General features: G+C 33.2%; 1 protein-coding gene across 7 annotated transcripts in view; it reads right to left on the reverse strand.

Moving 5' to 3' along the window:
* The window catches only part of LOC143255200 (atrial natriuretic peptide receptor 1-like), a 140,911-nt gene that overhangs the window by 79,093 nt on the left and 36,355 nt on the right, over positions 1-25,463 (reverse strand). For all 7 annotated transcript variants that reach the window (XM_076510482.1, XM_076510483.1, XM_076510480.1 and 4 more), the window contains exon 2: positions 7,742-7,856. In XM_076510482.1, coding sequence (XP_076366597.1) covers positions 7,742-7,856 — 115 coding nt within the window. The remainder of the gene's footprint in view (positions 1-7,741; positions 7,857-25,463) is intronic.

Here is a 25,463-nt window from a genome sequence, read left to right on the forward strand (position 1 = left end):
TATATAAACCCATGCGTGATGCTATGGTAGTCAGTGCATTGTTGATTCTGTGTTCGTGCAAAAAACTTCATTATGTCAAAGAAAAGGAAATGGAATGATGATTATGTGAAGTTTGGTTTCACTTGCATCGGAACAACTGAGGATCTGCAAAATCCCCAGTGCATGCTTTGTGACGCTGTCCTTTTAAACGCAAATTTGAAATCGCTTGGGTGCACAGGCAGACTTGCGGATTGCTATCAGCAACAAAGTGCCACGCTTTGAAAAACTCGTAAGAAATAAACAGGAACAAAAGAGTCATTAAATTTAAATTGGCTTATGAACATTTGAACATTTCAAATTCAAAGAAATTTCATTTCATGCATGGATGAAAATTTATTTTTTGTAGGCCATGTAGGGTTTATGTAACTTTTAGTTTGTTGTAATATTTTTTTCTTTTCCAAATGTTTCGTTTTTGTTTATATATCATTAAAAACTAATTATAAAACGTTAAATAAATAATTACTGTGAGGGGTGCGAGAACATATTAAACATTTTTATGGGTGCGGGGCATAAAAAAGGTTGGGAACCACTGCTATAGATCAAGAAAGAAAATGTTTCGACTTCTAGATATATTGCTTTAGGGCAGTAAAAGCCGTATTTAACGCCTTACTCCAGATCGTTAATGAAATTAATCATTCGATAGAAGTACACTTTTCATTATTACAGACAAGTTATTTAAATACAACCCACACCTGGTGGTGGAAAGTGTTTCGAATAACGAATCCAAAGACTAAATGCTATAAATTTTGCTAGAAAGCGTCTATTCTGTTTATTTGGTCAATGGATGCAACGCTGAAAGTACCTAAAAGAATCGTTTTAAAGTTTACACAGATATTGCACGAAACGCAAAACAATTGGGGAAAAAATAATTAGGTTTTGATACCCGTATAATTCAAATGTAGTATGTTCATTTAAATTAGAATAAAAAGGGCCATGTTGAATTGTTTTTGCATGTTTTAGGCAAAGTTTCAAAAATAGTATTTTAGCTGTTATGTGATTATCATTTTAAAAACTTTAATTGTAAACACACGCGCGCGCGTGTTTTTTTCATTTTTTGTTCTTTTACCTAGATGAGTTCTATTTTAATGTTTCATTTTAATTTGAGCGAATTAATCAGCACAAAATTACAGAATACATTCTCGAATTTTGAAAAATTTTCGACATTGTTTAATACTGTAAAGTTTTCACCATTGAATCTCATCCACTGTAAATACAACAATAATACATTAAATCAGCCTATGCCTAAGTCCTCAGAAATAAAAAGCCATGTTTCAACATTTTCCAACAAATGGCAGCGCAATAGGCATTCCGTTTCTAAAAATACTTTATATTTGTTTTTGTTTTGGAATTTCGCACAAAGCTACTCGAGGGCTATCTGTGCTAGTCGTCCCTAATTTAGCAGTGTAAGACTAGAGGGAAGGCAGCTAGTCATCACCACCCACCGCCTACTCTTGGGCTACTCTTTTCCCAACGAAGAGTGAAATTGATTGTATCATTATAACGCCCCCACGGCTGAAAGGGCGAGCATGTTTGGTGTGAGAGGAATTCAAACCCGCGACCTTCAGATTACGAGTCGAGCGTCGTAACCACCCTGCCACTTGATTGTTTATTTGGAGTGCATTGTTATGTTAGCACAGTAGAACAAATAGACTGAGTTCATAACCTTTTTCTGTAGTCCAATATCCGTAAAAAAAAGGTTCCTTAAGATAAGGTTTTTAATTTTATTTCACACGTGTTTGATATGCAACTGACTAAAACCCAACCAATAGTTCCAATGCAGTTTGATACTTATTTCAATTTATTTTTTTGGAATTAAGTGCTAAACATCTTCCTAAATCTTTGTGTATAATTTCGTGTTTTTATAACTGCGATAATTTTCAATGCGCGTTACAGATAATATAATGGTTCTAACTGAAACAAAAGTGTAAAACAAACCCTTAATCGTTTACAAAAAACAACAAAGCTGTAAAACAGAATAAGCAGACATTTTTTATTACTATTACTCTTTATTTGGAATGTCTTATGTTTTGACTGAAGTTGGAAACTCGTGCATTATGTATTGGCTACTTATCCATCACAGGTAAGAAAGGAGTTGCTTTGACTTGTATAAACACTCTATGGAAAGATTTAATATATTAACATTACATTACCTCGATTATGACTTCCATATGTTCTGCTCAACGTTGATGGCATCTAATTTGTTAATAGCACCTTATAAAAATGTAACTAGTCATTTGCGAAACTTTAAATAAGTATGCAACCCTTGAAATTCACTTGCCAAACTAGAAATCTCAATAGTCACAGAAAACTATAATTAGCAGCACTAAACGTGAAATATGAATTTCATTAAACAGACCACAATTCTAGCCAGTCATATATAAATGGCATTAGCAAGACTATGAGTAAATATATAACCATTGAACTTCGTTAGTCACACTAGAAATGTTACTGATTACATAGGAATTTACTTTTCAAACCAGAAATCTGATGATCTATACAAAAGTGCCAATAATCACTATAGAAATTAAACTATCGAAGTTTTGAAAATAACTGGTAAAACTAGAAATAAATCAGTTAAACAAGAAGGCAGTTATTTTAATTAGGTATTAAATTACCCCAAAAAGAAAGTAATTCAAGCAAAAGTACGCGTTGCGTAGCTAAACTAAAATCATTAGAAAACAAATACTAATAAATATAATTAATTAATAGCTCTTATGAACAGTAAAACTATATGCAGTTAAATATTACCACGTGTTCATCCATCCAATCTGATATTAGTTTGTCAGAGCATTATTTGTGTTTTATGTTATTCTTGTCCGAGGTAGTTATATTTCCAGTCACTTATGTGGATTACTGCGATTTTCTTCAGTACTTATGTATTGCTTTGAGTACGTTTCGACATAATTATTTTAATAGTGGTCTATTTCAACGGCAAGATGAATTCCAAACCGTTCAAAAATCTACTTTGACTGGACTTCGTAAATGTCAATATTCTGCCTTCTTTCACCAAACCACAACAATCCATTTCATCAGTGATTGAGTTAGGCGCTTCAATACATCTGTCAAAATGCTGGAACAGGATATAATGGACTAAGTAGAGAGTTTCTAACATGCGATTTCTCTAAATAGATTCTTATTTGTAATTAACACATATACATGAATTGTAAGCATATATACAGCTATACAGTAATATACAGCTATCTATCTAAATGAGATTTATTTTGTACCACTTAATATTTTATAGTTTGAACAGTGAGCTCTGTTCACCTCATGTATCGAAATCCAAATTATTGCGTTATACTCCCTCAGACACGAGTTGAGAATGTTTAGATTTTTTTTCACGGTATCAGATTTTTGCTTCTATTTTTAAAATCAAAATGAGTAAAAAATATATACATAATATATATATATATATATATACATATAGTGTATATATAAATATATACATAATTAAAATGAACGGATTTTTTAGGAAATTTGTTGATGTTCATGAAGTGTTGTTTTATTTTGTTTATTTCATCGTTAATTTTATCAGGTGAACACAGTTTTGTGGTTGTGTTTATTTGGTTTCTTAATATGTTGAGTTTTTGTTTTGTTTCATGTGCTGAGTCCCAGGGAATCTATAATCCAGTATGGGTGATTTTTCTCTGTTTTGAATTGTGTATCAGTTCTAGTGACTTTGAGGTTAAGAAATGCTATTTGGTTAATTTTTTCCGGTTCACAGGTGAACATAATGTTGAGGTGTATCGAGTTAACGTAACTGAAAAAACCTAAGTGTGTGTTCTGTAGATGTAAATCCAGCAGTTGTATCCTCAACATATCTGTACCAGTATAGTGGTGGATGTAAGGCTGAACTGATCGCTTGTGATTCAATCTGTGTGATAAAAATGTTGGCTAGAACTTTAATTGGCTAGAGCTTAGTTCTAATGTATTATTCTATCATACGTATGTATTACTATAATACTTTAAGCATCATTTTTTCGAAAAATAATCAGAAGCTTGTTTTCAATTGAGCACAACGCTACAAAATGGGCTATCTGTACTCTTCTCACATCGGGTATCGAAACTCGGCTTCTAGAGTTGTAAATCCGAAGGTATTTCACTGTGCCACTAGGGTAAGGACAAACATAAGCTCAAAAATAAATTTTTCGAAACGTCAACATTTGATATACTTAAACGGAACATAAAAATGTTATTAAAAAGCTAAAAGCTAAATAATATTTACTCTAAAAAAATTCTACACAGTGTTTATTCTAACAAAATTTTACATAGTATTTACTCTAACAAAAGCTACATAGTATTTACTCTAACAAAAAGCTACATTGTATTTACTCTAACAAAAGGCTACATAGTATTCACTCTAACAAACAGCTACATAGTATTTACTCTAACAAAATTCTACGTAGTATTTACTCTAACAAAATTCTACGTAATATTTACTTTAACAAAATTCTATATAATATTTACTCTAACAAAAAGCTACACAGTATTCACTCTAACAAACAGCTACATGGTATTTACTCTAACAAAATTCTGCATAGTATTTACTCTAACAAAAGATATATAGTATTTACTCTAACGAAAATCTCCACAATATTTACTCTAACAAAAACAGCGGTAAAATATTTAATGAACAGCTATTATACGGTGTGCCATATATATGATATTAATATTAAACAGTTTACGTAAAAATATATATAGATATACTTTGATTCATGAAGGGGAAGCAGTATATTAAGTGACTTACAAATCTAAAATTCGGGGATACTTATGTGTCATTATTTACACCTTTAGGAGTAATAGTCCTTCCTTAGAAATACGATCCACTGCCTGTCATCTGCCATCAATAACCTTTTTAATGTAAGGCTGTATATCAGCACCAATACCTCCTGTCATCTGCCATCACTAACCTTTTTGATGCATCTAAGCTGACATTCCTCGATGAAAGTAAATAGCGTTGATTGAATGACGTGAAATGTATAATAAAGTACACATAAGATTGCCAAAAGCACTTGCCGAAACTTCGTCTCTTATTTATTAGCTAAATGACAATAGTATTTCGTATTCAATCACAGCTTTTAAGATATTGTCTCTCTGGCACTTTGAATTTGAAGAGGTTGGTAGTTGATATTGATGGCATATGAAGCGAGTTCACTTTTAACCAAATATAAGAAGTAGGTTCCCTTGTAAAAGACTTCTTGAATAAGGAAGAACCAATAAATAGTGAAATGGTATAGAAAGGATTGAATATATTTTTTATGTTTGGTAGAAACAAAGAGAAAATGAGATATGTTATTAAACATAAGAAGAAGGAAACATTAAGTGAATAAATGAAATATAAAGTTAATATATTACAACAATGGTGGCTTAGGAGCTATTAAGTCTAATGTATAAGAACGAACATAAACAATTAAATAAACCATAGCAATCTTTATCCGAATTAATCTTTGTTTCAATTGTGTTTTAGCAAGAAAATTTAAGCTGAATGGACGGCAACTGTTTGTTGTAGAAAAACAAATGTAGAGGTTTGTTTGTTTCAAAATTCGCGCAAACCTACCCGAGGGATATCTGTGCTAGCCGCCCCTAATTTAGCAGTGTAAGACTAGAGATAAGGCAGCTAGTCATACCACCCCCTACCAACTCTTGAGCTACTCTTTTTACCAACGAATTGTGGGATTCACCGTCACAATATAACATCCCCACGGCTGAAAGGACAAGCATGACTGACGAGGATTCCAACCCATGACCCTCAGATTATGAGTCCAGTGCCTTAACCATCTGGCCATGTTGGGCCTGTTGTTGAAGGAAAAACAACTGAATATTCGTGGTAAAAAAGCCAAATTAAAGCATGTTTCCCTTTGTTTAAACTTTGTAGTTGGATAATTCTGATAAGTTGTCTCTCATAGTATCCGTGTTCTATTTTCCAATAATTATCTTTCGTAATAATTTACATTGCCCACAAAATGGAAGATTATTCTAGAACTAGCCTTATCATCAATCATTTCAACATCTATAGAACAAGCTAGTAATAAACAATTATATAGCATAATTAGAAAAATATCTATCGTCTAGTAATGACATACTACTGCAGATCAATACTTTATAAAGGGGTTTGCCACGTAAGTGGGATTCCATGTGAACAAGGAATTTTAATCAAGTAACTAATTAGTGTAGCAACGCCGGCATGGAAGAGATGGAAGAGGTTGTTTGCTTTGGAGCAACAATGCGTGTGTCACGAAATAATTAGGTAGTAAATGTGGTGCTTTTGATAGTGGAAGTCCTTGTTGAATGTGTGGCGAAACGATCTTTGACAGTATACTACTAAATAACCAATACGTAAATAAGTAGAGAGATACGCACAAGAGCGGATACCACCGTCACGCAGCGTTGACCATACTGGCCTCTAAAAATTACAGAAATGTGGCCGAATGTTCGTTGTTGTCAATGGACACGGACCACGTTTTTTGACTTAGTTATAGAGCAAACATGGTGGAATATTCAGTTCCTGTGTTATCAGACAATGACTTTTGGATATTCGTAACTTCACTGTGACCACCACGTTTTTTCGCTCACTCTCCAAAACTAATCACTTCTGTGTTGGGTCGTTGTCCAAATGGATATCAATTTTAGTCTAAATCAAATTAGTTGTTTGCGAGAAATCTTGCTGACAAACATAGGTGCACAAAACCAAATATACACAGGGGTGAAAAGTAACAATGAAGATGAATTACATCTATTGATCTTTTAATGAATGTTTCGGAAAAGAACGTCTTTGAATAAAAGCATCAGTTGATTTTAATGCCTCCATTTGCTTAGTGGCTTTTTTATAGTTTATTTTAAAATTACTCTACAAAACATCAAGTCAATACACAATTGTCTTCAGTGTTACCAACAAAAACGATACATGTATCTACATTTCTAGTAAATACGTGAACTTTTATCGAAATGTCTTATATATATATATATATTTAACTAAAGCAATTTTGTTAAAAGAGCTACGTGTTATATAGCATGACAAGAGAGAATCATCAATAGCTGTTGCTGTAACAGGATCTCAAATATATATGTTAAAACGGTTCGTTTGGGTTGAGAAATTTTTTTACGTAGAGAAGCGAACAACCTGACGATGACCGAAGAAGGTCGAAACGTTGTTCGCTCCTCTACGTAAAAAATTTTCTCAAACCAAACTAGCCGTTTTTACATATATATCTTTCTCTACAAGTGGGTTTTCTCGACATTACTGATTAGGTCTCAAATCGGTCAAGAGATGAAACAATGAGCTAAAAGTTTCTACATGAAAAAAAAGACAGACATTATATGAGCCGTTATGCCGCGGCTAAAAAAATTATATACATGTTTATGTATTTTTCTATTGTCAATAATTTCTGAAAATTAATTTACAATACAGCATATTTATTCACTCTTTAAAGACTACGTGACAGTTCTCTCAATACAACTGCTAAAGGAATGGAACAGCATTCAACTGAATTCATTATTTCAATTGCATTATACTCCTAATTATATTATTTAGTCCAAATAACTTTTATATATATGGTTGTGTATCCCCACAAAATTTACTAAGTTAACGTCGTTTACATAAATGCACTGCTGTAGGTTGCTTATGTTTTAAACACTAACTTTATATATAATCTGAGAGAAATTTATCATAAGTGTATCTCCTCGAACCAATTTAAAAGATTACCTTGTAAAAAGTTCGACGTTAAAGAAGACGTAATCTCCATCTTCTAACATCCCTAGTTCTTCAGCAGCCAGCAAAATTTGTCGGATGGATGAAGGAGAAGCACACATAACGATCACTAAGAAGAGATAGAAAGACACCTATTAAAATGTGTTATCACCTAACACCTTGAGATACAGCAGGGGTATTACAACAGGCACTAACATATCGAACAGTCGTAGTTTCCTAACACTCTACGAAATTGTTCTTCATCATTCTAAAAAAAAAGCGTCTAGTCAGCGGTTCTTTTATGCAGTTTGTTCTGTTTTACGCTTAATAATAAAATCACTGAAAAGAACGGGAAGTTTATCAATTATATTATGTTATGATATTTTTATTCCTAGATGGTGCTTTTCTTGTTTATTTAAATTTATTTATACATAAAAATATTCTCAAATTAATTTTATAATTCAGTTATCTGTTGTTGTTTTTTTGTTTTCTGAATTTCGCGCAAAGCTACTCAAGATCTATCTGTGCTAGCCGTCCCTAATTTAGCAGTGTAAGACTAGAGGGAAGGCAGCTAGTCATCACCACCCACCGCCAACTCTTGGGCTACTCTTTTACCAACGAATAGTGGGATTTACCGTCACATTATAACGCCCCCACGGCTGAAAGAGCGAGCATGTTTGGTGCGACCGGGATTCGAACCTGCAACCCTCGGATTACGAGTCGAATGTCTTAACACGCTTGCCATGTCGGGCCTAAGCTAATTATCAAAATTCTATTAAAACAATTCAAAAATAGATACGTCACACTTTCCAAAGATTATTCAATTGATGTTCTGTTCTGGTACACAGAAACGTTATTGAATAGGTATTCAGTTCGTTTTCATGTACACAAAAACAATATTTAATTGGTATTCTCTTCCAGTACACAGAAACATCATTGAATAGGTATTCAGTTCTTTCTCCAGTACGCAAACATAATATTCAATTGGTATTCTTTATCGAAAAATACTCATTTATGCAAGCGTGATATTCATTATTAGTATTAAACGTTTGCTCTTCAGCTACTGAATATTCAAATAAAAGTGTTCATAAAGTAAAATAGTGTTTCGAATTGAAGCAATTTGAAACGACCATTCAGTTTATTCTGCTAATTTTATAAGATGTATCAAAAAATACTGATAGAATATTTTTAACTAGGTGAAGTACTCGTCTTCTCGACGTAACGCATGTAAATTCACGATTAACGAAAGGTTAACTTAGAACTTGAAAATTTTCTTCCCTTATATGTAATTGTAAAAAAAACAACAAAAAACTCCTGAAATCTCAAATTTTCATGTACCCAACAAACCTTCATGCCAAATTTGGTGAAGACTCATGAACAGGGGTTAAAGTATAGTAATAAAAACAAAAGGCAGAAACGTCCATAAAAACTACAAAACGCAAAGATCAAAACTGGGAGCATGTATGCTTGGACAAAATGAGGTTCCATAGAAGAGGCGAAATAGCTACATGGACATACAACAGAGAGTACTATTATATTTATAAGAATAAATAAAAGAACAAAATAAAGTAACCAAGAAACATCTATTGAAGTTTGGCAACATTTGTGAGAAATGGACTTTACATTATACAATGCTAAAATCAGGGGTTTGATTCCCCTCGGTGGACTCAGCAGATAGCCCGATGTGGCTTTGCTATAAGAAAACACACACATACTTTACATTATTCATTCGATTCCATAGAAAAGCTAATCACGCCAATGAATAATTCAATTTGAAACTAACTACAGCAGTAAAACCACTGCTCCTTGCAGATAAAGCTGAATATGAGCTTCGTCATTGTTAGATTCCGTAGTGTATGAAAAACTCAATTACTGTCGTGAAAAACGTATGAGTTCTCTAATTGAAACTACAAAGGATATTTCATTAAGTTGAAATATCGGATCTTACATGAAAATTCTTTCTAATGAACCGAAAAATAAATCCCCGCAATGAATATCGAAATTGATGGTGAACTCCATCAGAAATTGAGATGTCTATACATCAGCTATTTATCTTTATTTCAGGTTGTGTGCGTTATTTAGAAATATTTAATAACAGCAATATATTTCATTTCCTATAAACTAATCTACTAAACTCCACATATAACCCTAATATTATGTACAGATAATCTTATTAACTAGGCATAGTCAACAAACAGATTAATTCAAGTATTGAAGACATTACTTAAGCCTCGTTATATAGGAATTGAATTGGTAAATTTAATCAACAAATTGCTTTATTACTCTGCTTAAACTGATTTATTCATGAAACGTTGAGTGGAAGTTTAGCTTTCTTTATAATTTCTCAATTCCATCTAGAAAAGACGTTAAGTAACTTTGTATGAATAAATTGATAGAGATATTGTAAAATCAGTTCTATAGTATCCAAGTTGTTTTTTCTCTCCTTTTTTTATATATAAATCCATATATCTTCACGGAAAAATTGTTGTAATTTAAGGTAAACGGAAAATTTATAAGAAAATAACCGAAGCTGTATTCGTTTTAGAAATAGTAGTGTTAATTGGATGACAAATAGATGTCCCCGGAAGTATACAGATAAGTCTGCGGAATTATAATACTAGATACCGGGTTTCGATACCTGTGGTAGGAAAACTCATATAGACCATTGTGTAGCTTTGTGCTTAGCTATAAACATGCAGACAAACTGTTGGAATTCGTGATATACATAAGTGGGTCTTAGGATGTTTTTGATTATCTTCTCCATAAAAGTTCGTTTTTTATACTGATGTTGCAACTTTTGTTTAGTATAAATATAACTTTTAAAAAATTTCTTGTTAAAGGATATGAAGTGAACTTCATATATTCTTCGATTTCTACATTTGTAACATTCAATCACGAATTTTCATATATTTTTGTACAAAATGCTTTAACGGTAATTATTCACCAAAGTCTGTTTACAACCGAAACAGTAATAATCTTACTGATCGTACATTGATTTTACTTTAAATAACGTCCAGCAAAATTTATTTACACATTATATTTCCAGGAATAATTTATAAAGTTTTAATTCAACATAAAAGCATTTACAACTTGAACTCTATCCTTGCTTGCGTCTGGGTGGAAATAACATTTTTCAGCCGCGGTATAACGGCTCATAGAGTTTGTTTCAAGTATAAAGTTTATTGCTCATAAGTCCATTTCTAAACCGAGTGTAGAATCTAATTACAGCCGCGGCTAATAAGAATTCTCTACTGTTTTTGTATGAAACAGAGCAGATTTACACTATTTGATCAGTGAGAAGGCAATTTACCTTTATTGTTTTTAATTTCTATGTAAACCATAATAACAACTAAACGTCAATATTGTTTTTAGATATAGTAAATTCATAAGTTTGAGGAAATTCAATAATATTGCTGATTAAGAATGTCTACGGAAGATTGTCTATGATACTCCAGTTTGATATAATTTGAGAGACAACTGAGAAAGACAGTTTTCTTTACCAGCGAAATAAAGTTTTTGAGCATAATTTCAATACATTTTTTATGTACTACACAATTACGATGGCTGAGTTTCACTTAACCTTTCAATGAAATGCATTACGGTATAAATTGAATATGAATTTTAATGCATTAATAACCACAAAAGAAGATAAAGGTAACAGTAAAAGGAAAATAAAATTGGTATAGCTCTAACGATTGTACCAGCTGTTAGCGTCAGCAAAAAACAAACTGATGAAGTTGTGGTGATGACATTAACGAGATAGGCGGGAAAATAAATAACGCAATGAAATATTACCGTATATCAATGAGAAAAATGCTTTTGTGGAACACAACATCTGAGAAGAGGAAAAGTCTGGAAATATCATAGGCCATACTATGTTCAAAATATAACTCTCATTAGAAATAATTAGCGTGCTTTGACTGAGAATCAGAGGACTTGTGATTATTGATTCGCTGCTACTAAAACATACTTCCCACATTGAGGTCGTCAGTGTGCTATAAAACTAACTGCTACATCCTACTATAGAGATAGAAAATATGCTTTATATGACTCAGGGATTAGGGCACTTGGTCACCCTAATCTGCGGGTTGCAGGCTCGAATCCCGCCAGCGAAAATTCCGTGATTGTGTTGTAGCGTGAAGATCAATCCCACTATTCGGTGGTAAAAGAGTAGCCTAAGAGTTGGTGACGTTGATTAGCTGTCTTCCTTCTAATCTATCAGTGCTAAACTAGCGCAGGCGGTTCTCCTATAGGTTTAACGAAACTGAAAACAAACCGGTCAGAAAAAGTAATGCAAGAGTTGGCGGTAGTTGCTGATGACTTCCTTGCCCTAGCTTATAAGTTCAAAGTAAGAGACTGTTATGCGCTGATAACACCTGTGTGGCTTTGTTTGGCAACCTCTAAAATAGTCTTGAAGATGTAAACATTAGACTTTTGGCAGGTGGAGGAAAAGTGTTACAGAAAAATTTCTTTTGTGGGAGTCACTTCATTAGAACAGTTAAGAAAAATGATCTTCTAAACAGTTACACTGAAGTGACATACTAGATTTTACACAAATATATGAGTCCCCGGATTTACACGGCTAACATCAGGGATTCAATTTCCTTCGGAGAACACAGCAGATAATTCAATGTGGCTTTGCTATAAGAAAACACACACATACACAAACAAATATATGAGCTACAAAAGTGAAAAAACTTGATAGCTGAACCGGAACTGGAAAGTACCAGAAGTTATGTCTAGTATGGAATAAACTACAATCTTCTATGGACAAATGAAGAAAAGAAAGAGTTACAAATTCATCCTACTAAATCTTGTGATCATTTTACATGTTAACAGTTAAAAGTTTTTACTATTCGAAAATGGGAAAAATTAAAACCTTATAACGAATAAAAACTTTAGCTAAACTTCGAGTCATTGAATTGAATTTTGCGCAAAGCTACACGAGGGCTATCTGCACTAGCCGTCCCTCATTTAGCAGTGTAAGACTAAAGAGAAGGCAACTAGTCATCACCACCCACCGCCAACTCTTGAATTACTCTTTTACCAACGAATAATGGGATTGACCGTAACATTATAACGCCTCCACGGTTGAAAGGGCGAGCATGTTTGATGTGACGGGGATTCAAACCCGCAACCCTCGGATTACGAGTCGAGTGCCTTAACCACCTGGCCATGCCGGGCCCAGATTCATTTGGTAGTAAGGTGTGGGTAAATGCATTACCTTTCACCAAGTTGACTCGGCCACTTGATTTCAAAGTAAACAAACATGAAATTAAATATAAACCAACAAACTCACTACCAGAAGCGTTATGGTATTATGACAGCAGTATCAAAAATTACCAATAAAATATAATAAAAATTGCGAAACAAACTTTAAAAAAAATTATAAAACAGTTCTTGATTTTACATTAAAATATGTTTTACTGCTGGTGTTTACCTGCCTTACTAAATCAAAATTATTAAACGAAAATGACTAAATATAAATTTTTATCACGAATATCAACATCAAAGACTGTTGATTAAACCGATTAAAATGTATGAAAGTAATTGTTTAGGTTAGACTCACTTTTAAACAGATACAGTGGCGTGTCAAGGTATTTGTTGATTTCTAGGATTATAGATCTTTTTAAACTAGCAGAATTATTAATTTCACAGTATTGGACAATTCTGATAAACGAATGTCTGCTTAATGATTATTTTATTATCCGATTTCAATTCTTTTATTGTGTTAAATCTCAAATGTTTAATTTTTCAAGGACTTAGAAAAATACCAGCAAATGGTTTACATATTCTATTTTTAATATCCTTCAAAACCTTTGGATAAACATTGACTGGTTTAGGAGTTTTATCATTCTTTAAATCCGCAATTTTTTTAAACAAGTTCAGAATCAACCCGATCGTCTCGCTCGATCTTATTTACAACGGTAGGTTCGAATCCCCGTCCTATCAAACATGCTCGTCCTTTTATCCGTAGGGACATTGTAAAGTAACAGTCAATCCCACTATTCATTGATAAAAGAGTAGCCCAAGAACTGGCGGTGGGTGACGATGACTAGCTGCCTTCCCGCTAGTCTTACACTACTTAATTAGGGACAGCTAGCATAGAAAGCCCTCGTGTAGCTTTGCGCAAACTTAACAAACAAACAATACCGCAGATAGCTCTCGTGTAGCTTTGGACAAAATTATAAAAAAAGCATTGTTTAAATCGAGTAATCATCCAGGATAAATTCTGCTTGAGTTTTCATTAATAAAAATATTATTATTTTGTTTTTAAAAGCTACTACTGTACTTTTTTATTTCATTATTAACCAACATTATTATCTTTGCTATGATTATTACTATTATCATCATTTTGTGTGTAAAAGTCCATGTATCTGTAGTAAATGGTTTTAGCAGAGAAGATACGTGTGAGAAGTATTTGTTCGTAATGTGTTATTATTGTTAGTTTATCTGTAAAAGTATTTGTAATAGAAAGACATCTGTTCGTTCGTTTAAGAAAAAGCCACATTAAATTATCTACTGTATCCACAGCGGGAAATATAACAGAAGATTTTAGCGTTATAAATCTGTAAGTTAATCGGTGTTTTACCGACGTACATGCTTGTTTCTTATAGCAAAGCCACCTCGGGCTATCTGCTAAGTCCACCAAGGGGAATCGAACTCCTCATTTTAGCGTTGTAAATCTGCAGTGTACCAGCGGGCAACACCAGGATACGACACATTAGGTGTGTAGAGTACTTCACTTTATAACTAAGTAACGCGTTATAAGAGATGAAACGGTAACTTTAGTTTACAATGATTTTTCACCAATTCTTATGTCATTGTGACAGAAAGTTGAAAATATGATTATAACATGAAATGAATCTTGTTTTCTGATGAGCTGAACAAGAAGTGGAAAAAGGGGGAATATATATTAGATTAGCTCTAAGTGTTCTAGAAACATTAAATAAACCGTCAGTTTCATGTAAGGTATTTCTGAATTAGTTGATTTCATGGACAGAGGAACAATTTAACTTTCTATCTGTATAAGTCAATCTTGTTTTTCTTGCTGGATTTAAAGCTACGCAATGGACTGTCTGTGATCTGTCCATTTTATGTGTTAAAACCTGTTTTTGTTCGTTATCAGTCTTCACAATTACCGCTGAACAAGCGAGAGGGCGGCGTGTGATAGTAATATTTATGTTGAATATAATTTGTAAGGTTGAATGCAACTACAATTGTTTTTATTGAGTTAGTATTATAATAATATTCAGTTTTTGTCTGTCCTGGAAATACGTACGTACATGCGTGCGAACTTTATTTCAATGGAAATAGACAAAACGCGCATGTAATTATGCTTCGATAGACATTTATCCAACACCGCATTAAAACATTTTCAAAGTTTTTAAAAGGTCTAATTAAACTGAAGCAAAAAACGCACACGATTTACAGTGTTAATTTTAGGTAGTATTGAATAAAGGCTTAACTAATGTCAGGCCTAAGACAAGTAAAATTACAGATTTTGGTGTCTGCAGTTACAAATCTTTTGTATTGCTCCAGAAATCCTGTATTTAAAATAAATTCTGTTGAAATAGAGATACTTATTTGACGACTGTTGTTTTGTATATTTTTGTTATTTTAAAATATATTAAAATGTTAGTTGTTTTTTTTCATCCAGTCGAGTGTAACTTAGTGTTAGCATTCTGAGAAAGTACACTTGATCCAAAGTTTCAGACGAGATGACGCTGAGCACATTCCGGACTTACAGCTATGGGTGCATTATAAAAGTAACAGTCAATACTATTATTCTGCTCAAAGATATATTAAGCTCCAGTGGCTGCAAGTGTTCTTGGTCAAAATCAGGGTCGACTATACCCAACCAGGAGAAGACTCTGACCTGATCTCTTGGTCAATGGGCCACCTAAGATGCCCTATCATCTTAATCATTATAATTCCAATTTCATCACTATTTATTTAAATGTAAGACTTTTTTTTAATTTCAAGTTAAAACAGTTTTCTCGACAATTTATCTCGTCGTTTTTGTAGACTTTTTTGAGACGGCATTTAATAAAGTTAAGAAAAATAATTTGAAAAAAAAAATCTCAATCACCATGAAGGATTCATAACGATAAAGTTGGGATTTCGCTTTGACTGATGAATGACCAACCTGCCAGTCATGAAGTGATATAAGCTAGTTACTTGAAACTTTCGCTATTATAAAACTTTCGTAAAGAATAGCTGTTATGGTGTACCGTTAAGCTACGAAAGCAGACTGTTCGTTCAAGCAAGCACGAGCTATGTGCTGTCTAACAAATCTTAGCAAAAACGACAACATGAACAATTCCAACAAACCTGCTGCATTCTGGTATTACTGCATGAATTACATCAATAAATCTTCAGGTAATTTATTTCCATATTATACATAAATCATTATCTAGATCTCCTTTTCATGTAATCTTGTGAGCACATGTGATATAATTATTGATATACAAATTCTGGTTCAATGTTTATAAATGGTTTTGAAAACATTTACCATTCAATCATTTTTGACGACAAACACTCGTTTTTGTTGTTGTTTTTCTGACTAAAATTCGAAGTTTTCTAATTGTTTATTTTACACGATCCTTCACCAACAAGTAAACAAAGATCATTCAGTAAATGAAATGTTAACACGTAACAATATTTCCCTGAAAATAGAAATTTGTATATGTTTCATGAATCATTCAACTCAGTACGAAAACACAGCGATATACGGAACTAACTCATTGAAATAATTTATTTATAAGTTCACTTTATTTGCAAAGTTAAAGCACTGCTGTGTAAATGTAGATTTTTTTGTTTGACGTTCATTGGCATAAAATAACTGCTATCTGCGCTCTGTGTAAATGTATAGCACTAATTTTCGGTTTCATTTTACTGCAACATGTTTCAACATGAATTATAGTAGTAAGTTATGCACAAGGCTACTAATATTTAGATAATATTAGTTGTGGCTATTTCCATAATACAGAAAAGATATCCGTACCGTCATAGGAAAATAATATCCATTATCACTTCTTTCGCATGACAAGATACCTTCACCATTACTCCTTTCGTAAGTAGACCATAAATGGTTTGGCTATTTGCCAAGAACTAAATTATACAAGTAATAAGTACAAATACGTTTAAATAGATTACACTGTTCTTTTAATGATCTGGCAATTTGCTTTTAGAACGATTTTTCTTGAATATCACATTATTTTGTTGGAAATGTTTCTATACAAAAAACAGACACAAAAGACGTAACCTAATTTTCTTGTCACTTTAGTATTGGAAATAAAAAAATCTCGAATTTCTGTATGTCCTTATTCAATCGAATTTTAACATTATTATTTTTGTTTCAGAGATTTTCAAGAAAATTGTACCTTAATTTTTTTGATATATATATATTGACAAGATAATACTGTGTCAAATATACGTAATTTGACTTAGATTGCTAGATTTGTTATGTATAATTTAGATGAACACGCAAACATCTGTGTACACGTATATATATATATATATATATACGTATGTATGCTAATGAATAAATTAATTAAAAAAAGAATGCTTGAAATAAACTCAGTTTAACGTGTTACGTGAATAGCTTGTTCAACATCGCCAGCGTTTCATTGATTAATTTTTCATAATATACTGACTGAAAAACGACCGAAAGTCCATTCCGGTGCACCTAAATGTTTATTGCACGTCGTAATTCCTGTTGTTTTCTCCTTTGAGGACTATTTTAAAGAAAAATTTAACACTCTTAGGAAGTTTTCTGTGAATATTGAGCTGTAATAGAATCTCGAAACCATTGGAGAACCATAACATTAATCATTAAGGTATCAATGTATGTATTATCCTTTCTAAATCATCTTTATATACACGTAGAAGACAATCCAAACACTGTATTGTGTCTGCAATAAGGTAATTGTGGTACTATGCGACAAAACATGAAATAATACGTAATAAGTGTCGATATTATTAATTTATGCGAATATGTATTATAACGTTATAAATTAGATTTTTAAGTAAAATGAATGAAATTATCTATGAGTTTCAGCTTGTCTAAGTATAATATAACTACACACATTCGAGGTAAGGATTGTAGATAAATGAGTAAATACATTGCTATTTGTTTGTTTTTTGAATTTCGCGCAAAGCTACACGAAGACTATCTGCGCCAGCCGTCCCTAATTTAGCAGTGCAAGACTAGAGGGAAGACAGCTAGTCATCACCACTCACCGCCAACTCTTGGGCTTCTCTTTTACCAACGAGTCGTGTGATACATTGCACATTATAACGCCCCCACGGCTAAAAGGGCGAGCATGTTCAGTGGGACGGGGATTTGAGTCCTCGACCCTAGAGTTATGAGTGGAGTGCCTTAACCACCTAGCCATGCCGTGCCTACATATCTCTAATCTCGGAAATAGTTTTATAATAACGAATGTTCGATTTTCATAAAAACTTTGTACACATATTGATACATTACACATATATAGACATTTATAGACATGAGATATGTTGTGTGTGTACGTTTGCCTAAGTGTATACATCAGAAAAATATCTGCAGGTAAGAAATATATAGCGTAAAACCTTTGACCCTGAGATTTGGAACACGTGTACTTGAATAAATCAGCTTTTATAATATGGTGAGCTGAGAAGAAGACATTGAAATAAATGAATAAATTTGAAGAAAACCAAAAATAGTACAGAAATAATTTTACCGTACTAATTAAACTGTAACTTAGGTTCTATTTCTGAAATATCAATCACTAACGTCTTATAACGTTTTTAACGACTGTTAGACTTGCATTTCCAGACGTACTTATATATTTGATTTGTATTTTGTTTTCTTAAGCTATAATTCAACTGCAATGTTCAATTTCCACTACGTCTCGTTTCATCAAATAGTTTCGTTATAACACCAAGTACAGTAACTCTGAAATTCGAAATTGTGTTAGTTTTTCTAGAAACACAAATAGTTTTCGCTTTTGAAACAAACTAATATTAAAATTCAATACAAATGCAAAAAACGTGTTTAATAACATGGTAAAGTACTTAAATCACTTAGTAATATGAACGTGTTATAACGAATTTCATAAGTAGTTGCATACATCAGGAAGTTAAATTAATTTGTCTCCGAAGAAGAAAAGCCCACCTTCAGAAAGTATACTAGAGTTTTATGGTTCCATATGTTTATTTTGAAATATTTTGTAGTACACTACTTTTTGTTTTTCATTTATCCAATGAAAGTTTTTAAAATCCTTTAGTTAATAGTTGATATGTTTTTTGTCAACTTCGATTTATTAATCACGTCAAACGAGCCAAGATTAATCTTCTATACTCCAATATACTTTTTATCATGAACAGTTCTTAATTGTGTTCACCTAGGAATTCAAAAAAATTGTAATAGATCATACGGGAAAAAACAACCTTAAAAATCACATTTGTTCTTGAAATAACACTCAAGACCTTCTATCTCAATTTCTAAACTGTTAAAATATTGGTAATGGCAAAAATAAATTATGATTTTCAGACAAAATTCAAAATTTGTCCATTTGTTCTTCATACTAGTAATAATTTTATTTTTACTTTATAAGCCTGCTAAAAACACAAATCCCAGGACTATTTTCATGTTGATGCTTAAAAGACTGTTATTGTTGTTGTTTTGAATTAAGCACAAAGCTACACAATAGGCTATCTGTGTTCTGCCCACCACGGGTATCGAAATCAGAATTTCAGCGTTGGAAGTCCGCAGGCATACCGCTGAGCCACTGGGGGGCTCTTGAAAGAGAAGGAGAGATTTCCCAGTTTTTATTCACTACTCTGCAAATTTAAGCACAGCTACTAAACAAACTCCTGCGAAGATTGTACTGATATTTTAAAATTGATTCTTGAAATTTGAGATTTCGGTCCTCTCAGAAATTCTTCGCTACCAACATAAGCCCTTCAAAGCTATTTAAGCATCATTATACTAATCGAAAATGCTTTGTTTTATACTAGACGGAAACGTTTTGTTTTATTAGAATAAATAATGTCAACAATATCATTATTTTTATTATAGTTTTGCAAACCACTACAGAGAAAACGACTATGAATGTCGTATTAAGTATGTCATAGTACGCTTTAAAATTAATTCAAGCAATTTCGATTTTTGCCCAGAAAAATATCTCAAAGTTCTCCACTTTCTGTGATTAAAAAATTAAGTGTTTTACTGAAGCGTATTATTTGTAAAATAATTTCTGCAACTTATAGCACATTAATTAGAAACTGTCATTTCTCAAGTTCGATGTTTGTAGTTGTTGTACTTTGAGTGGTTTATATATTACATCTTTAGTGAGTTTATAAGATTAGACAATTACCGCAGTAGATTTCTCTATTTTTGTAAATGGTGAATTATCCTATCGATATTTGAAGCCCTCTTGTTTACACGATACATCAGGCACAAAACAATGTGGCTCAACAGGTAATGGTAGGGTGGAAACTAGCCATTCCAGTAATGATTTGGTTTTCTTTGTTTTGAATTTCGCGCAGAGCTACACAAGGGCTATCTGCGCTAGCCGTCCCTAATTTAGCAGTGTAAGACTAGAGGGAAGGCAGCTAGTCATCACCACCGCCAACTCTTGATCTACTCTTTTACCAACGAAGTGGGATTGAGTGTAACATTATAACGCTCCTACGGCTGAAAGGGCGAGCATGTTTGGTGTGACAGGGATTCGAACCCGCGGCCCTAAGATTACGAGTCGAGTGCCTCAACCACCTGGCTATGCCGGGTCTTCTGCAATAAACTGCTGACAAATATGTAACATTACAACTGAATACGTACGTCCGTGTAGCTTAAAATTTATTCTCCGTAAATGGTCACAAAAAACAACTTGTGAAAGAAGAAAATAAAGATTGTTTATTTCAAAAAGTGGGAATAGGGATAGTCAAAAGTACAGAAACAACTTGGATCAAAATGTATAGATTTTGTTGTTAAGCCTACAGCTCAGGATTCTATAAATAAAGTAGACTGAAAGTTTGTTTTTGTTTTTTGAATTTCGCGTAAAGCTACACACACTGCAAGTCGAGGGCCCTAGTTATTTAACCCTGATGAGCCAAAGAATAAAGTGTTTCAAGTCAATTCAAGCTTTCTGTAATTAAATATATTAATATAGTAAGAATTATGTTCTTCTTCAGGTCACGTGTGATCATAAAATGTATCCCCAGAGTGACTTTAAGCGCCTGAAAATAAAATATTGTTGCTATCTTTGGGTTTACACTCTTTAACATCCTCACTGCACGAATCTTTCTATTGAAAAAATATTTTTATGTCCTCCACTAGCCAAAAGTCTACCTTTTTTTGTATTTACTTTCATTGCAGAAATAGCGCTTTCAAACGAAAAGCGCTAGGAAAATGATCTTGTAATGCATCATGCATCTACGCAGTTTCAACACTGCGTCTTTAGGCTTACGTCCGGCATGGCCAGGTGAATAAGGCACCCAACTCGTAATCGTAAGATCGCGGGTTCGAATCCCTGTCACACCAATCATGCTCGCTCTTTCAGTCGTATGGGCGTTATAATGTAACGGTCAATCCTACTATTCGTTGGTAAAAGAGTAGCTCAAGAGTTGCCGGTGGGTGGTGATGACTAGTTGTATACCCTCTAGTCTTACACTGCTAAATTATGGACGACTAGCGCAGATAGCCCTTGTGTATCTTTGCGCAAAATTCAAAAACAAACAAACAATCGAAACCTTTCCAGATTGACTCTTTTTTTTTATTTCATTCACATCACGATGTCAGATTGGCTTGTGTTGTGGGTGTTGAAATATACTCTGGTACTATTTGAAAATTGTTAATTTTTGTACATGTATATTCCAATTTTTCTCATTTACTCATTGTTTTAGAATTATGTATTTTACCAAATCTGGCGAGCATAAAAATTGGGTTATAGGAGTCCTTCACAAATACATATACATGCGCTATACAGATGCGTTAAGTATTTAACATCAAAGAAAACTTTCTGTCTGTCTATTGACGCATCTCCTTCTAAACATGTTGTCTGATTCAGACCAGTCTTGGCATGCTGACTTGGTAATCCAATAGCAAACCACACTAAACTTTCCCATATATTGAGGAATTGAAATATTTATACAATAAATCCTATATCGTTACTACAATAACAATTGTAAATAGCTCAGTTTCAACAAAACTTGCACCACAATAAAATTTTCTACAAGTAAATGATAGTAAATAAATTTTCCATAGTTTGGCTTGTTTCCCATAATAACTAAAATATTCAGTTACAATCCGGGGAACAAAGATATTAATACTGTTTAAGTTTCCCAATTATTCCTGGTCCACATTATTTAACTCTCGGTTTATAAAACGGTTAGAATAAGCACATAAACCTGAATTAAAGAAATATTTCACGGTATTTTAGGACATTTATTATATCTAGACGTAGAATATAGTTTCCATAGAAACGATATTCGAAGATTATTATTAAACGTAATGCATTAAATGTATCAAATTCAGACAGTAGAAATCTTGACCACATCTCTACTGTTAAATGGATTGCTCCAAAGAAGGAGTGACTCAACTTTTTCACATTATGATATTTTCTTCCTTTTTTTTTTTGCAAATTTGTGTAAAACAGAACCTGAAAAACGTTTAAGGTACGATGTTTGAAGTAAATTAAAAGAGCTTCGAAAAGAGAACCCATTATGGGCTTAGAGCTCACTTTTATTTGTAACTTTCATCAGATCTGACGGGTTTAGTTTTCACTAAGCCAGCACTAAACATGCAATTTGCCGTTCAAAACAAATTAAATTAAACATTTACTTAATTTTGTATTTTCATCAATAACCAACTATTTATTACATGTTTACCTAACGTATAAGTACTATGAATGGACAAAAGCATCTCTTACTCTTTGGCACATATGACTCAACAAAATTGTTTATGTCTGAAATGTCGCTACTCTTGCTAGAAGATTGCCAAAACTCCTACATGCGCAGCAGCCTCTTTCTTTCAGGCTCGTTTACGCAGTTCTATAACGGAAATAAGCACGAACCGAGTTAGCGTCAACGAAGGACCTTGTTAGGTCAGGAAATTATAAGAGTTTGGACTCAAATAAGTGAACATGAAGACAGAATGCACTCTCCTTCTATCTTAACGCCAAATATTCCATCATCACTGCTACATGCCTGTCCACTAAATAAATTACGTATTCCACATATTAACGAAAGATTTTCTATTGTAAATAATTGGAAGAGAAACAATATGGCCGCTGTTTGTATAAATATTTCAGCGTGAATATACAAATCCAGCTCGTTTAATTTGCCATCTAACACTTAGTGTGTGTTTATTGTTTTGTGTTTTGAAATAAATAAAAAATATATTTTTATACATACTTTATGACATTGGTTTAAAGTTTTTGTTGTTGTAATAAAAATGTTTTTCATAGCGTATTTTTGTAAAATATACACATTTTTATGTGTTAAGCGGATAATGGAAAGGAATATGTTTTATTGCACGTTTTTAAATAAAGCACAGATGTCTCTAGATTGGTATAAACTCAGTTAAATCAACAATAGAGAATTAACAACTGGCTTTTTCAATTAGATCTTGACCCGGTATGGCCAGGTGAGTTAAGGCACTCGACTCTTAATCCGAGGGTCGCGGGTTCGCGCCCGCGTCGCGCTAAACATGCTCGCCCTCCCAGCCGTGGGGGTGTATAATGTGACGGTCAATCCCACTATTCGTTGGTAAAAGAGTAGCCCAAGAGTTGGCGGTGGGTGGTGATGACTAGCTGCCTTCCCTCTATTCTTACACTGGTAAATTAGGGACGGCTAGCACAGATAGCCCTCGAGTAGCTTTGTGCGAAATTCCAAAACAAACAAACAAAACAAATCGTGATGTCCATCACACCAAACATGCTCTCCCTTTCAACCCTAAGGGTGTTATAATATTACGGTCAGTCCCACTATTCGTTGGTAAAAGAGTAGTAGCCCAAGAGTTGGCGGTGGGTGGTGATAACTAGCTGCCTTCCCTCTAGTCTTACACAGCTAAATTATGAACGACTAGCGTAGATAGCCCTTGTGTAGCTTTGCGCGAAATTCAAAACAAACCAAAACCAGTCCTAGGTCATTTTCAAGTTAATACCAAACCAGCCGTTCTGAGATACATTTTTATTTCATAACAAACAAACTTTTTGGAAAATTATATCATAGGAAGAAAAACTGTTAAAAAATCGTTTCTTTTTTTAAATATATACAGTGCTTTCAATTTCATACAGACAGTGACAAAAACGGGATTATAACATTGTAAAGGCTCGTGAAAGGTTTTAATTCACTTTTAATATGTGCAATATTTCAACAGATATTATTGTATCTGACAGAATTTTTCTGTTTATTTTAGTGTAAAAACGCGTTTGTTTTTCTAGGTGAGCATGATTTGTTGTCCACTCCATTTAAGACGACAATGTGCTATAAAGCAACAAAATGTAAGAATAACGTTCATGATTTAAATTTTAAAAAACGCTTACGTTTAAATAAATTACACAAAATTAAAATTATCACAAACTTTTTATCGCCTTTCATTCCAAGAAGAGAGTATACACTGAATTTCAATTGTTTATATCGATTTTAACAAGCATTAAAATTTTGTAAAACAAAGATAAAAGTAATAGTAGTGACGTACGAAAAGAAAGTAATTTTTCGTTTTAATAATATGCTTTTGTTCGCTAAGAGGGCGCTCGTCAAAAATGTTGCAATAAAGATTGGTATTCACCTAAACAAATAATTCATTATTAAAGAAAGACATAAGAACTTAGTGTTACCTGCTACTTCTGGGAAATAAAACAACATAAAAATATAATTAAATGAACAGATAAGAAACAACAAAATTAATTTAACGTGATGTGTCATTTATTATCACTACTATTTATTAAAAAAAATATTCTACAGGAGTACACCATCTGTCAAATTAAACTTTTATTAACAGTGTCACATCAACGGGATATGAATATATTACAAGAAAGAAGTGTGGTCATTTATTTATACAATGCAGTACATTTACTTATACCTTTATTTTGTAAGAGGTGTTTAAATCACACTATTTAAAGAAAGACTAGTGTATTGGGCAAGGCTTATTTTGTACTGCTGAAGAGCTTACATTTCTACGACTGATAATTTGAGTTGATGTTTAGAAGATTGTTTTTGAATTTCGCGCAAAGCTACACGAGGACTATCTACGCTAGCCATCCCTAATTTACCAATGTAAGACTAGAGGGAAGGTAGCTAGTCACCAGCACCTAATATGACGGTCAATCCCAATATTCATTGGTAAAGAGTAGCCCAAGAGTTGGTTGTGGGTGGTGATGACTAGCTGCCTTCCCTATTCTAGTCTTACGCTACTAAATTAGGGTCGGATAGCATAGATAGCCCTCGTGTAGCTTTGCGCGAAATTCGAAAACAAACAAACTGTACTGATGCCGACCGATAACAACGTCTGGGTGATAACGGTGTTGATGCTGGTCGATAATAAAGATTTTGTTTTATGCAAAGCTACACAAAGGCTATTTATTATAACGTCCCCACGGTTAAAAGGACGAATACATTTGGCATGAGGAGACTTTGAACCTGCGATCTTCAAATTACGAGTCGAGCACCCTAACTACCTGGCCATGCCGATAACAAAGAGTAGGCAATAACAGTATTGATAGTGGCCGGTGAAAACGTTTGGAGC

Source organism: Tachypleus tridentatus, chromosome 7 (genome assembly GCF_004210375.1).
Source record: "Tachypleus tridentatus isolate NWPU-2018 chromosome 7, ASM421037v1, whole genome shotgun sequence".
Classification (NCBI taxonomy): Eukaryota; Metazoa; Arthropoda; class Merostomata; order Xiphosura; family Limulidae; genus Tachypleus; species Tachypleus tridentatus.